The sequence below is a fragment of the Hemitrygon akajei genome, chromosome 31 (genome assembly GCF_048418815.1).
Source record: "Hemitrygon akajei chromosome 31, sHemAka1.3, whole genome shotgun sequence".
Taxonomy (NCBI): Eukaryota; Metazoa; Chordata; class Chondrichthyes; order Myliobatiformes; family Dasyatidae; genus Hemitrygon; species Hemitrygon akajei.
Window position 1 is genome coordinate 32,124,598 of NC_133154.1, and position 13,497 is coordinate 32,138,094.

Consider the following 13,497-nt stretch of genomic DNA (forward strand, 5'->3'; position numbering starts at 1 on the left):
GATCAGCAAATTTCCAAAAGTGGAAACTCAAGGATATGGAATATGGAATCTGTAGCAACAAACAATCTGCTGGAGGTACTCATCTGTGGGAGGGAAACTAATTAACATTATGGGGTGAAATGTCTACAATCTCTCCCCTCTGCTCAGTCCTTCCGACAGACTGCTGTTACCCGAGTTTCCAACAATTAATTTTTACCTAAATCAAACAGCAAATTAAGATGATTAGAAAGGTTGCATTCAAAACAAATAATCTTCTTCTAGATACCACTTCAACTCTGCCATGGACAGTCCCAAGCCGGCTGCAAGAGGAGGGCTGAGCATGGGTCTAGCAACCCCATTCTGTAAAAACCCAGAGCTACAGAAACGTCAACAGAAGATCTTTCCCTAGGACAGGAAGGATCTTTGAAGATGGGTTACACCTGGGGACAAGTTAAAGACTGGGGACTCTGACGAGCTGCTGTCGGCAGCCTCTGCCATAGTTAGTGGTGATGGGCTTAAGAAGAAGAAACTACTTTGGATGTTCATTCCTTTAGTTATTGCAACTGATCTTAACAAATGTGACAGAGGAAATCCAATTTCATTCTTCAGGCTCAGCTCTTTTTGGATCTCAGCAGACGGCCTCAAAATATTTAATTATCAAGGCAGTCCCAACCACAATAAACATATATACACTTAAGTGAACTTCCACTATAGTGTAAAAAAATTTGTAAAACCTTCATTTTATTGATATGGTGCTTCTTCAGGAGCTCAGGATGTGAAACACACTGCTGTACCACGAACTGACACAGATCAGTTTCATTGTATAACTGTTCTCTACAAACAAATAAAAATAGCCCGAACATTGGCTAATGGATAAATATTGCTCAAGACACTGAGGGAACTAGCCTTGACTTCTGTCTAATGTTTCTTTCCCCTTGGTAAAATGATGACACAGACAGCACACCTGTTGTGGACCACCAGGATGAGTCCTACACTTCATAACTTGAGGTTACAAGTATACTGAGGCAACTTCATCATTGTTGTGGCATTCACCAGATTTCTAAAAACAACTAGATCCTTTAAATGTGCAACCATTAAACTCAAACCAGGTACCACCACTTGATTTTAGTACAGCATCCAAAAATCTACCCATCTTTGCCTTCAGTATTCTTGGCAGCAGAGCATTCATGGGTCTGCAATGCCTGTAAGGAATAGGATTTCTCAAATTTCCTTATTCTGGAAGAATAAACCCTCCAGAATCCTAAACCCTTGTTTAGGATTTCCTGATCAGTCCCTCTCAGTACCTTGGGTGGCTCAATGAGATTACCCTCTCACATTCCTCGGCTCCAGAGAACATTGGTCAATCATAAGCAAGTCTTTACTAATACAGCACAGAGAAAAGCTCTTTGGCCCAACTGGAACATACTGACCACAGCATCCTCCTTGCTAGTCCCAGTTGCCCACATTCATCCCATAACCCTCCAAGCCCCTCCCCTCCACATACCTAGCCGAATGCCTCTTAAATGTTGCAATTGTGCCCACTCACCCACTTCCTGTGGCAGCTCATTCCAGGTACTCACTACCCTTTGTGTCAAGGTTACCCCTCGGGTCTCTTAAATCTCTCCCCTCTTATCTTGTACCTGTGCACTCTAGCTCCAGACTCCCCAAGCCTGGGGAAAAAGACTGTCCACCTTATCCATGGTCCTCATGATTTTATAAACTTCTATGAGGTCACACCCTCATTCTCTTGTGCTCCAGGGAATAACAATACACTGTGACCTGCCTCTTCCTATAACACTAGCAAATCCATGTGCATGTAAAATATTTGGGGGGGAAAAAGTTGCAATATCATACAACTCTTAAAAGTGTATTAAACTGCTCTTTTACATCTAACATTCAGAGAACATTCCCAGCACCCAGCACTTACAAACTTCAGCATGTTCCAATCAAAGACGTAGTCGTATGAGAAGCCCTGTCGGTGGAAAAGATTCCTGAAAAGCTGGCGCAGGTACGAATAATCAGGCTTGTCATCAAAACGCAAGGAGCGACAGAAGTTCAGGTAGGTAGAAAACTCAGCTAAGAGGAAGACGGAAAAATTAAAAAAAAATTAGGATCATAGAAATAACGAAACAAGACTGATTAGCCAAGAAACATGGGTTGACCAATGGTCAGTGGCAGATGTCACAAGCTGCATTATTTATGTCTGGAGAAAACCTGATGCCTGCAGACTTGAGTCAGAGCTTTAAAGTTCCTCACTACCTCACTCACTGCCATACAATCATTTATTTCAACTGTAAAAAAAAAGCAAGTTGCTTTACAGGAGTGAAAACTAAATTCCCCTGGTTGAGATCCAGGGAAACTGAGCAGCAGGATGTGGTTTGATTACGCTGAATTTGGGTTAGTTGAGGTGGAAGCAGAAGGAAGAGGGTTTAAAGAGGAAATAAAATGCAAGAATGCAAAGAAAACAAAAGCAGAGCCTTTATAAAATCCGTAACAGATCTAATAATCCTGCTGATTTTCATCAACATATTCTAATCACAGGGGAAAAGGAGAAGTTGATGAAAATGTTACCCGAAGTATTTCACCAGATGCAAATCCACAGGTCCACATGCATGAGGCAAGGCCATCTGCAGGCACTAGGGACACAGTTTACTGGGAAGTGAAGCCTGGCATCACCAAGGGAAGCCGAGGCATGTTTAAACATAGCAAGGAAGGAACTCAATCTTCTTCAGATGCAGTGTGCACCAACTCAGTGATAGCTGATGGAGAAAACACTGATGGAAAAATTAAAACAGGACGAAACATCTGTGATCCAAAGGACACTTATGTTAAACTGAAAGCAGGCCAATGCATCAGGATGGGTAAGACCAGTGCAGATTTTACCAGAACTCTCAAAGTAATGGGATTGCATGCAGACATGCAAAAAAAAAGGAATCATCTGTATAAAATAAGGTACACATACAAGAGGATTTAGTTCAATGAACCACAGCTCAGCTCTACCGATTAATGATCTTAAGAAATTTATAATAGAAAACAAGTTTTTGTCTGCCATATCAGAATACTTGGCCACCTTTGTGTTCACTGATGCTACATTAAATGTGTCACAAAATGCCTAGTTGAGCAAGCTGCTGGCCTGGCAAAATCTGCTAATATTTATAGAGTGTTAAAGAGTGCAGCAGGATATACGAAAACTGGAACTGGGGTAATAGCAAGCCAATAATATGACAGGTCACTCGAACTGTGACACAAGCCACTGATTTGGGAGTACAGGACAGAGTACTGATTCAAGACACTTGAATTCACCGTTTAATGTGCCTCTATAATTTCAAACAAGTAAATGCATTTTACATGATATTGTGGCAATTTACAGAAAGTCAATGGAATCTAGTCCTAAACGTGTATTGAGTGTAATAGCATGCGCACATACACAGCACTTTCTCTGTAATACTGTCTGCACTTGACATACCTCAGTACAAGTGACAATAATAAAAATTACCAAAATGAGAACAGAATGAAAAGGAGGGAGAAAGTGTCAGCATTTTAGCTTCCGTTTAGTCTATAAAACTGCTCCAGAACATGGTTTGCGGGTTCTTGATTAGTGAGGGCATCAAAAGTTATGGGAAGAAGGCACAAAAATGGGGTTGAGAGCCAAGATCAAATGGCGGAGCAGAAACTGATGGACTGAATGACCTAATACTGCTCCTATGACTTATGGTCGTGAGAAGTGGCAACTGGGTGTAAGTTCAAAGGCACAGCAAACAAATGGACTCCACGCGGTCTAGTGGGATTGACAAACAGTCCTCTACTCAGGAGAGGGGCCAAAACAATTTTAAAGCAGCATGAAATAAAATCCAGTCTAAAATACTAGGAAGAGGGGGGCACTCACACGGATAGCTCTTGCACAAAACTTCGATTGGAGTTGACATCTTTTTCTCACTGATGCGCTCGTACTTCTGCCGTTTTGTCGCTGCTTTCAGTCCCTGCCATGGCAACGAGCCCAAGTTAAAATACATCAGGACGTAACCCAGTGACTCCAGGTCATCACGGCGACTTTGTTCTGTGGAGATTTTTTTTTCATTTAAAAAGTCAGGAGCTAAGATTTACTTGAGAGAGTTACTAGCAATGGCATTAAGGGATTCTCTAAATTCACTAACCCAAATGCTTCTCCCAAGTATCTCTTAATTTTCCTCAAACATTACTGCACAAAACTTTAGTGAAACAGTAAACTCAATGGCCACTTTATTAGGTACACCTATACACCTGCGTGTTGATGCAAATATCTGATCAGCCAATCATGTGGCTGCAACTCAGTGCACAAAAGCATGCAGACATGGTCAAGAGGTTCAGTTGTTGTTCAGACCAAACATCAGGATGAGAAACAGATGTGATCTAAGTGACTTTGACCATGGAATGATTGTTGGTGTCAAACAGGGTGAGTTGATCATCTCAGAAACCACTCGGATTTTCACACACAAATCTCTAGAGTTTATGAAGAATGGTGAAAGAACAAAAAAGAACATCCAGTGAGCGGCAGTTCTGTGAGCAAAAATGCCTTGTTAACGAGCGGGCAGAGAATGGCCAGACCGGCAAGCTGACAGGAAGGTGACAGTAACTTAAACAGCCACGTGTTACAACAGTGGTGTGCAGAAGAGCGTCTCTGAATGCACAACATGTTGAACCTTGAAGTGGATGGACTTCTGGAGAAGACACCAGGTTGAAAGGTGTACCTAATAAAGTGGCCACTGAATGTGTGTCCAGTTAAGGTGGCCTGCTCTTTGCCCGAAGTGATCATGGATTCCTTCCCCTCTGTGCCCATCTTTCCTTCTCATACGAGCTCCCTCCCCCAATCATTGGAGACACAATTCTCTACTACAACCTTTGCCCAATGCTGATACAAAAGAATGCTGTAAGACAGAGCAAAACAAACTGCTGGAGGAACGGTGTAGGGTTTCAACCCAACATGACCATTTCAGCCCCACTCTCTTTCCAGCCCAATAAACCTGTGCTGCCCAATTACACCCATGTGACCAATTAACCTACTAACTCTTGCGTCTTTGGAATGGGAGGAAACCAGAGCACCCTGAGGAAACTCATGCAGTCATGGGGAGAACGTACTAACTCCTTGTAGATAGCGGTGGGAATTGAACCCAGGTTGCTGGCGCTGTAAAGCATTACACTAACCACCACACTATCGTGCCACCTACTCGACCAAGTCCTGATGAAGCCCGAAATACTTGCTCTTTATTCAATTCCACAGATGCTGCCTGATCTGCTGAGTTCCTTCAGCATTTTGTGTATGTGTTACTCTGGGATTCCAGCATCTGCAGAATCTCATGTGTCTGGGATACTTAACCTACTGGTTTGGAAATCCTCCAGAGGTTTGATTTTTGCTCAAAGTTATTGCCAGAAACTGCAACCCCACTTTCCGTGCAGCTACTAGGATGCATAGAGTTGCCATTTACTCACCAATGCCCAGATGGGTGTTGATGGAGGCGTACCGAGCTGTGCCCGTCAGATTTTTGTTTTCCCGATAAGGGATATGCTGGTGAGTCCGTGCATCGCGATATTTTTTGGCCAGGCCAAAGTCGATGATATAAACCAGGTTCCCCTTTTTGCCCAAGCCCATGAGGAAGTTGTCTGGCTTAACATCACGGTGGATGAAGTTCTTGGAATGAATGTACTCAATTCGACTGATCTGAGAGTGGGGAGTGAAGAACAGGGAATCATTAGACAGAAAACAGATCTGGCTTGTTACACTTGACAGATGCTCTTTTAAAAAGGGAGTAGTCATCACAGATACTGCTGAATTTACTAACAGCCTATTTACCAATTTCCTTTTCCATTAACATTTTAGAGTTTTGAGTATTCTCTTTACAACATTCTCTTCCAGACTGCCATCTGTAATGACTTTGTTTTAAAATTTCTATTACCGTAGATTTCGCACTACAGAGCGCACCTGATTAAAAGCCGCTGGCTCTAATTTTAGAAAGAATATCAATTTTGTACTTGTACAGGCCGCACCGGATTTTAGGCCGCACCGGATTTTCGGCCGCAGGTGTCCCACGTTGTAATATGAGATATTTACACAGAAAGATATTACACGTGAGGATTTTTTAACTTTTAATTAAATCCATATGGTAACATAAACAAATACATATTGCAAATGCTTTTTTTTGAACCGTGCCTGTAACGCGGCTACTTTTAAATATACGTTGCGTATACTTTTTTACTGAACAACATTCCAATATCTCCTAACGACTGGTAAAAAATATATATACTGCAGCCTACCAGGAAAAGTTATTGATCGCCTTTAACTTAAAAGCAGCGTTTGCTCAGATCTAATGCCGCTCGCGTAATGCGCTCGCCCCCGCCTTCCCGTTTATCGCAAACCGGTATCCCACAAGACGCGGCGAAACCGGGTGTGACGTCATAGCATCCCGCGATGTAGTACAGAAAACAAATATAGTTAAAACACTTCTAACTTTTACTAGAAAATGAATTACTAAGCAAAAATATTATAAACTAAATAACTGCCATAAAGGCAGCACAATGCTTTTCTTCGAGTGTTTTCCATGTTGATGAGGGTGAGTACAAATGACTGATTTACAATAATTTAATTGTGAAAGTGCGCTTGATTTATCGTACAATTTCATTGGACCTCTGTGAACTACTCATCAATTTTATTGGTCTACTGTTACGAGGCAAAATGTTTTTGGCGGCATGAAAAAAAATCATGCATTAGCCGCACCGTAGTAAAGGCCGCAGTGTTCAAAACTGTTCAAAATGTGGGAAAAAAGTAGCGGCTTATAATCCGACATCTACGGTATGCCATTCTGCATGTTTTCAGGACCTGAGTTATAGGGGAAGGTTGAATCCTTCCAGCATGATGGCAGCACGACTGGTTACAGTGGCTTCTATTGGGTCAACGAAAGGTGCTACCGTTATACTTAAATACAAGTCTAATGATTACAAGACCCTGCTATGCGTTAAGCACTCACAAGTAACGCAGGTCTACACCATCAGAAAGCTGCTCGCTGGCGGAGGTAATGAAGCAGCTGTGCAACATGCTGCTGGCTGACTTGAAGGAGGCTCACAGTCAAATAGTGAGTGGCTTTACTTGTGATCGCAAGAGCGCCGTGGACACTGTTAATCTGGCTCGATTTGCTGATTTACTGGATGTGAGTAGCAGCGGATGGAGAAGGCCAAGTCCTCGGATGTAGCGAGGACTAGGCCTGAGGCCACAGTGTCATCTCTGCTGGGTCAATGAGAGCTGGAAAGTGCCGAGTACACCAAGAGAAGAGAAAACCAAAGTCATCTTTAAATTCAACACTTTAGGTACAAGAATCTATCTTAAAGCAAAATGATAACTGTGGTTAAACTGTTAAGAGTGCAAAGAAGAGTTAGAAGGGCACTGCTGGGATTACAAGGCCTGAGTATAAGGACTATTGGGAGAAGTTGACGGGGCTAACTCTTTATTCCTTGAAATGTAGAGAATCAGGGGCAATCTTATAGAAATATTTAAAATGTCACCACGGTAGTGCAGTAATTCACACAACGCTCTTACAGCTCGGGGCACTGGAGTTCAAAGTTCAATTGCGGTGCCCTCTTCAAGTATTGGTGTAGGATGGCACAAGTGACCAACAGTGCCATGTTGCAGATAGCTCAATAATGTTACTCTTCTTCTAGATGCACGTCTTCTGAACAGCGATCAATCGCAGCCTGTAATTTCCCTTTTAAGGTAGCACTTTTGAGCCGACTAAATGACCTTGCGCTTTTGTGATCTTCTGGAGGATTTGACATACTAGACTCTCAAGAATGTGGCCATCACTGGGGGTGCATGCTGCGCCAGTGCCCTATTGCAGAAGTCAAAACCAGTGGTCAGCTCCATTACCCTACGCTGATTAAAGTGTCGAGCAAGATTAAAATTGTTCATTTTTCGCAACGTGTTCAGCGCCATCTGCCAGTGGTTGACCGGTCTCCCTCTCTTATCACCACTACCATCACGGCTGGTCGCCAGATTCAGGAGCAGTTGTTGGCCCTGGAGCCATCGGGCTGCTGGACGGGAGCTTCACTGTCCTTAACACTGAACTGGCTCTGTGGCTGTGGACTCATGGTCTGTGTGTTATTTGCTTACTTTTTTATTGTTTGCACAATTCGTTCTTTTCTCCCCCAACACATTGGGTGTTTCACAGTCTTTGTTCTGTGGATTTTTTTTTTAAAAATGGGTTCTATTGTGTTTCTTTGTTTTGCAGCTGCCTGCAAGACGACCAATCTCAAGGTTGCATCTGCTATACATACATTGATAATAAATGTACTTTGAACTTTAATGTTTGTACATCCTTCCCATGAACACGTTTCCTCTGAGTGCTCCGATTTCATCCCACATTCCAAAGACGTACCAGTTAGTAGGTTAATTGGTCCGTGTAAATGGTCCTGTGATTAGGCTAGGATTAAGCAGGTGGGTGGTTGGGCGGTGCTGCTCATTGGATCAGAAGGGTCTGTTCATGCTGTATCTCTAAATTAAATAAAATTTGAGGTGCACAGATAAGGTGGATAGTATTGGTCTTTTCAACAGGGCAGAGGAGCCAAAACTAGGGAGCATAGGTTTAGGATGACAGAGAAAAGATTTAAAAGGGTTCTAACGGGTAACTTTATTCATGCAAATATCTGGATCGCAGTGCCAGAGTAAGAGGTTGTAGCAGGTACACCTGTATCATTTAAGAAGCATTTGGATTGGTACAAGTAGAGGCGGGGCTCTGAGGGATCTGGGCTAAGCTCAGGAAATTAAGGTTCAGGTCAAGTTCATTTGTCACATGTACGACAAAACATACAGTGAAACAACCAACAAAGTTCATTACTGTGTTGGGGACCGCCTGCAACTTACTAACCCTAACCCGGACATCTTTTGGAATGTGGGAGGAAACTGGAGCACCCGGTGGAAACCCACTTGGTCAATGACAGAATGCACAAATTCCTTGCGGACAGCGGCAGGAACTGAAACCTGACCTTCCAAATTGGGACTAGTGGGGTGGGCAGCAAAGCTGGCATGAACTCAATGGGCCGAAGGGACTGTATTCACGCTGCACTGTTCTATTAAACTTTCCTACTGATGAATTTAATTAGTAACTACTTGCTTTGCTGCTCAAGAACGCTATTTATATTTGTTTACCCACAATCAATTACCATAGCTTGAATGAGCCAGCTGGGTGAACAAGGCAGTTATATGTTTGACCATTTGATGCACCTCTTGCATCAGCAAATAATAACATTTTGCATTTGTTTAGCAATGTTCAACAATTACTCCTGTGGTGCTTCAGAGGAACAGTATCAGACCAAACCGTCACAAATCAACAGAATTTAACACAAGCTATAACAGCGACCAGGAGAAAGACGTGCATGGAATCCTTAGGAGCCAAGTAACCGAAGGCATAGCTGATAATTGTGGAGATGAGGGAAAAGAAATCAAGGCTGAGATTAGGTCAGTGCATGGGTGAGAAAAGGATGCCAAGTTGGAGTGGGAGGGGGTGAAGCAAGGAGGGAAAGATCAGTGTAAAAGTGAGAAACTACTGTATTAAAGTGTGGCACACTAGTGTAGAAAAAGGGTGTTTCTACACTCTAAAAGAAAGAGCAAGACATTAAACTGTGGATAGGACGCCTATCTGAGGGTGTTGTACTAACAGAGGGAACAAGACATTAAAGTGTTGCTATGATGTCTATCCGAGGTTATGAGCAAATCCACAGCATTAAGCTGCTGATCAGGGGACGAGTTCCTCATCTACCTACAGGCTGTTTAGAAAAGGCTGAAAGCAGCATGAATCAGAATTCAGTTTATTCAAATAAGCCTGTGCTTATTTGTCAAGGCAAGGCTGGGCATGACTGAAAGGATGAATGCTTGAGCTAAAATTGAAGCAGGTGGTACACTGAAATGAAGTTTATATTCCTGGTAAGTGTTTCACAATGACTTACATGTTAGACAGATCAAAAGAGAGGGAGAAAGAATAATATGACTGGAAGATTTAGTGACTGAAGCTTTTCGACACTTGGCTTAGGTTTCTTGTGGAACCCATTAATGCATACTTAAAGTCAGGTTCACAATCAAAGAGCTTGCTCATGATACCAAAGTGGGCAGAGGGTCTTGAAAAGTTATTTGTTCATTGGATATGGATGTCAGTGACAATGCCACCATTTATTATCTGGACTCAACTGAGGCAGTTAGGACTCAAACCACACTGGTGGGTTGGGTCTGGATTCACCTCCTGGCCAACTGGACAGTGAGAGAATTTTTAAGAAGTACAAGTTAATTCAAGAATCTAGGAATAAATAACACAACTACAAAACATTGGGCAGCTAGCTAATGATGGTTTTGTTTTCAAAAGAAGCTCCATGTAGAAGAGTTACGATGGAATTGTTTAAACAAAGACAGTGTTGATGTCAAATCTGCTCACTACACTACAGCAGTGATTGATAGCATTAGAGGTCCTGGAGATTGGAGAGACCACAGGGGCTTCAAGCTGCTTTCTTTGCAACAAAGACTGATTTCACTGGTTTACAAATTTATGCAAGCTGAACAGACAGCACCAATTTCCCTTGGAAGAGGAGGTGATGCAGATTTTTGTTATTTTGTGGAAGAATTCAAAGGGAAATGAAGCTTTAGTATACAAAGGGTAATGAGAATCTTGACACTGCCTGAAAAGATGGAAGCAGGAACCCACACCATATTTTGAAATTATCTCTATAACGCAAGAAAGTGAACTCAATGGATTGCCAGACCAAGAGCTTACGAGTGGAATAACCCAGATATCTCCATTTTTGACCATCATATACAGAAAGGTGGGGGGGGGGGGGGGGTGGTGAGAAGAGAGATGTTGGGTCAATAAAATCTGGTCAACTATGAAAATAATAAATACCACATTCCCCATTAACAAGTGACTGAAATTTAGAAAGTATAGCTTGAAAAAAAGGTGCCATACAAATACAAGATTTGAGAAATATACTGTTGGGGGAGGCCCAACAAGAAGGTTTACGGATGGACAAAGTTTAGCCAAAGTTAGAACACACAGCAATGAATTTTAATTCAGCCAATTCATGCTTCAGTAGTTCCATCACAATATATACAAACCCACCCCATTCTTCTTCCGCTTTGCTCAGATTAAGAGTGAAAATTCATACCATCTGGTCTGCAAGGAGAAGCACAGTCTTTAGGCTGAACTTGCGTGAACAGAAATTGAACAGATCCTCGAGACTGGGACCGAGCAGCTCCATGACCATCACATTATAATCTCCTTCTGCACCACACCATTTAATTGAAGGAATTCCGACTGCAGACAAGAAAATCACATGTAAATGTCTAAGCAACAACAGGTTAATAATTACAACACAATCTGCTCAATTGATGTAAACTTACAGCTGCCTCATGCCAGGAAACGACACTTGGCTAAAGAATGGTGCTGCAATGTGCTGACAATATACTGTTTACACGTGACCCAATTGTTCTCTGCAATGTGACTGACACGTTTTAGCAACTTATGACTTCAAAATGCTTATTTTTATCTCCAGCAAGTAGCTAATACATATACTACCCAAACCTGTCAGACACCATTAGCAACCCCTCTGGATCAGAGATTCAGTGCTGTGCACACATTCACATACACACCTATTCCAGCTTGGCTGCTGAAGTGCAGCTTACACAAGAATAGATGTTTATAAGGTAAAGGAGTGGAGTGTGGTCTTCTGCTGTTGTAGCCCACCCACTTCGAGGTTCAATGTGTTGAGCGTTCAGAGATGCTCTTCTGTACACCACCGTTGTAACGCGTGGTTATTTGAGTTACTGTCGCCTTCCTTTCAGTTTGAACCTGTTTGGCCAATCTCCTCTGACCGCTCTCATTATCAAGGCATTTCGCCCACAGAAGTAACGTTCACTGGATGTGTGTGCGTGTGTGTGTGTGTGTTTTTTTTAAAAAAAATACCATTCTCTATAAACTGTAGAGACTATTGTGCGTGAAAACACCAGATCAGCAAGTTTGAGATACTCAAACCGCCATGTCTGGCATTAACAATCATTCCACGGTTAAAGTCGCTTAGATCACATTTCTTCCCCATTGTTTGGTCTGAACAGCAGTTGAACCTCTTGACCATGTCTGCATGTTTTTATGCAATGAGTTACTGCCGCATGATTGGCTGATTAGATACTTGCATTAATGTACAGGTGTATCTAATAAAGTGGCCACTGAGTTAACACTACCCAAACCCGCCTGACACCATTAGCAACTCCACTGGATCAAAGACTCAGGGCTGTGCACATACTCACATAAATAGCTATTCCAGCCAGACTGTTGAAGTGCAGCACAAAAATCTTAAAACATAAAAATAGACATATAATCACACAAGCCCATGTGTCTGGACACATGCCACTTGCAGCAAGAAATAACCCAAACTGGTTTGGAAATCTTTGTGCCTCTAGTATTTAAAGAAACATCGGCTTTGTTTACAGTAGTCTTTGACGACAGTAAAGAACTCAGCAAATCCAAATGTGCAACTTCCTCATTTCTCATCGTTTAATCATAGTTCAATGTGAGGGACAATTGTTAAGCTTTCCCCACAGGCACACTGTTTTAATGCCCAGAAAATCTCTCCCACAGCAGGTGTCTGTGCAGTTGGAGATGGAAAAGAACGGATTTTAAAGCAGCAAATAGGGTATCAGAGTGCGAGAACGCACTCCCCTTGCAATAGGATAGTGTAGCGGTTAGCAGAATGAAATTACAGTGGCAGCGAACTGAGTTCAATTCTGCCACTGTGTGTAAGGATTTGTACATTCTCCTCAAGACTGTACTGTGGATTTCCAGTTTCCTCCCACATTCCTGAGATGTACGGGTTAGTAGGTTAATTGGTCACAAGGGTGTAATTGGGTGGTTTGGCTTCTTTGGGCCAGAGGGGCCTATATCTCTTAAAAAATACATAATGGACACCTAATTTTACTTCCAGATAATACTTAAACATAAAGCTGCCAAAAGCAGCTTTGAACCTTGAACAAGGACACTTGGCTGTGATGCCTTCTTTTTGACACTTGAGACCTTTTACACCCCAGGTGAGAACATGAACTGGTAAGCAGCATCAATGGAAGATCTGCTCAAAGAGCTGGCACTTTTAAGATCAAACTCAGGCCAAAAGATTCACAGCCAGAGAATACTACAAAAGGACTCCATGTTCAGCCAAGATATTAACAATGCACCCCACCCTTCAGCAGATTCATTCAAGACCTTGGTCAACAAGGACACCCACCCAACACTAATGTGGAAAATCGCCCTGTTCTGAGAAAGCAGGCCAAATACAATCTGCCTAATGACTACCCAATCACTGAGCTATCAGAGCAATCAAGCATTGCTGACTAGCAAATAAACCCACTCACCCATGCCAAGTCTGATTTCATCAAGGAAACGCTGCTCCAGATCTCAGCACATGGTCCAAACATGGGCCGAAGAAATGAATTACAGAAGTAAGAGTAACCGTGTTTGGCATTTT

The 13,497-nt window shown here is 42.4% G+C and overlaps 1 protein-coding gene across 3 annotated transcripts in view; it reads right to left on the reverse strand.

Annotated features, from left to right (window-relative positions):
* LOC140719127 (casein kinase I) overlaps positions 1-13,497 on the reverse strand; it is a 61,102-nt gene that overhangs the window by 17,432 nt on the left and 30,173 nt on the right. For all 3 annotated transcript variants that reach the window (XM_073033524.1, XM_073033521.1, XM_073033522.1), the window contains exons 4-7: positions 11,149-11,297; positions 5,446-5,674; positions 3,866-4,036; positions 1,907-2,055 (exon numbers count right to left, since the gene is read on the reverse strand). In XM_073033524.1, the coding sequence (XP_072889625.1) occupies positions 1,907-2,055; positions 3,866-4,036; positions 5,446-5,674; positions 11,149-11,297 (698 nt within the window). The remainder of the gene's footprint in view (positions 1-1,906; positions 2,056-3,865; positions 4,037-5,445; positions 5,675-11,148; positions 11,298-13,497) is intronic.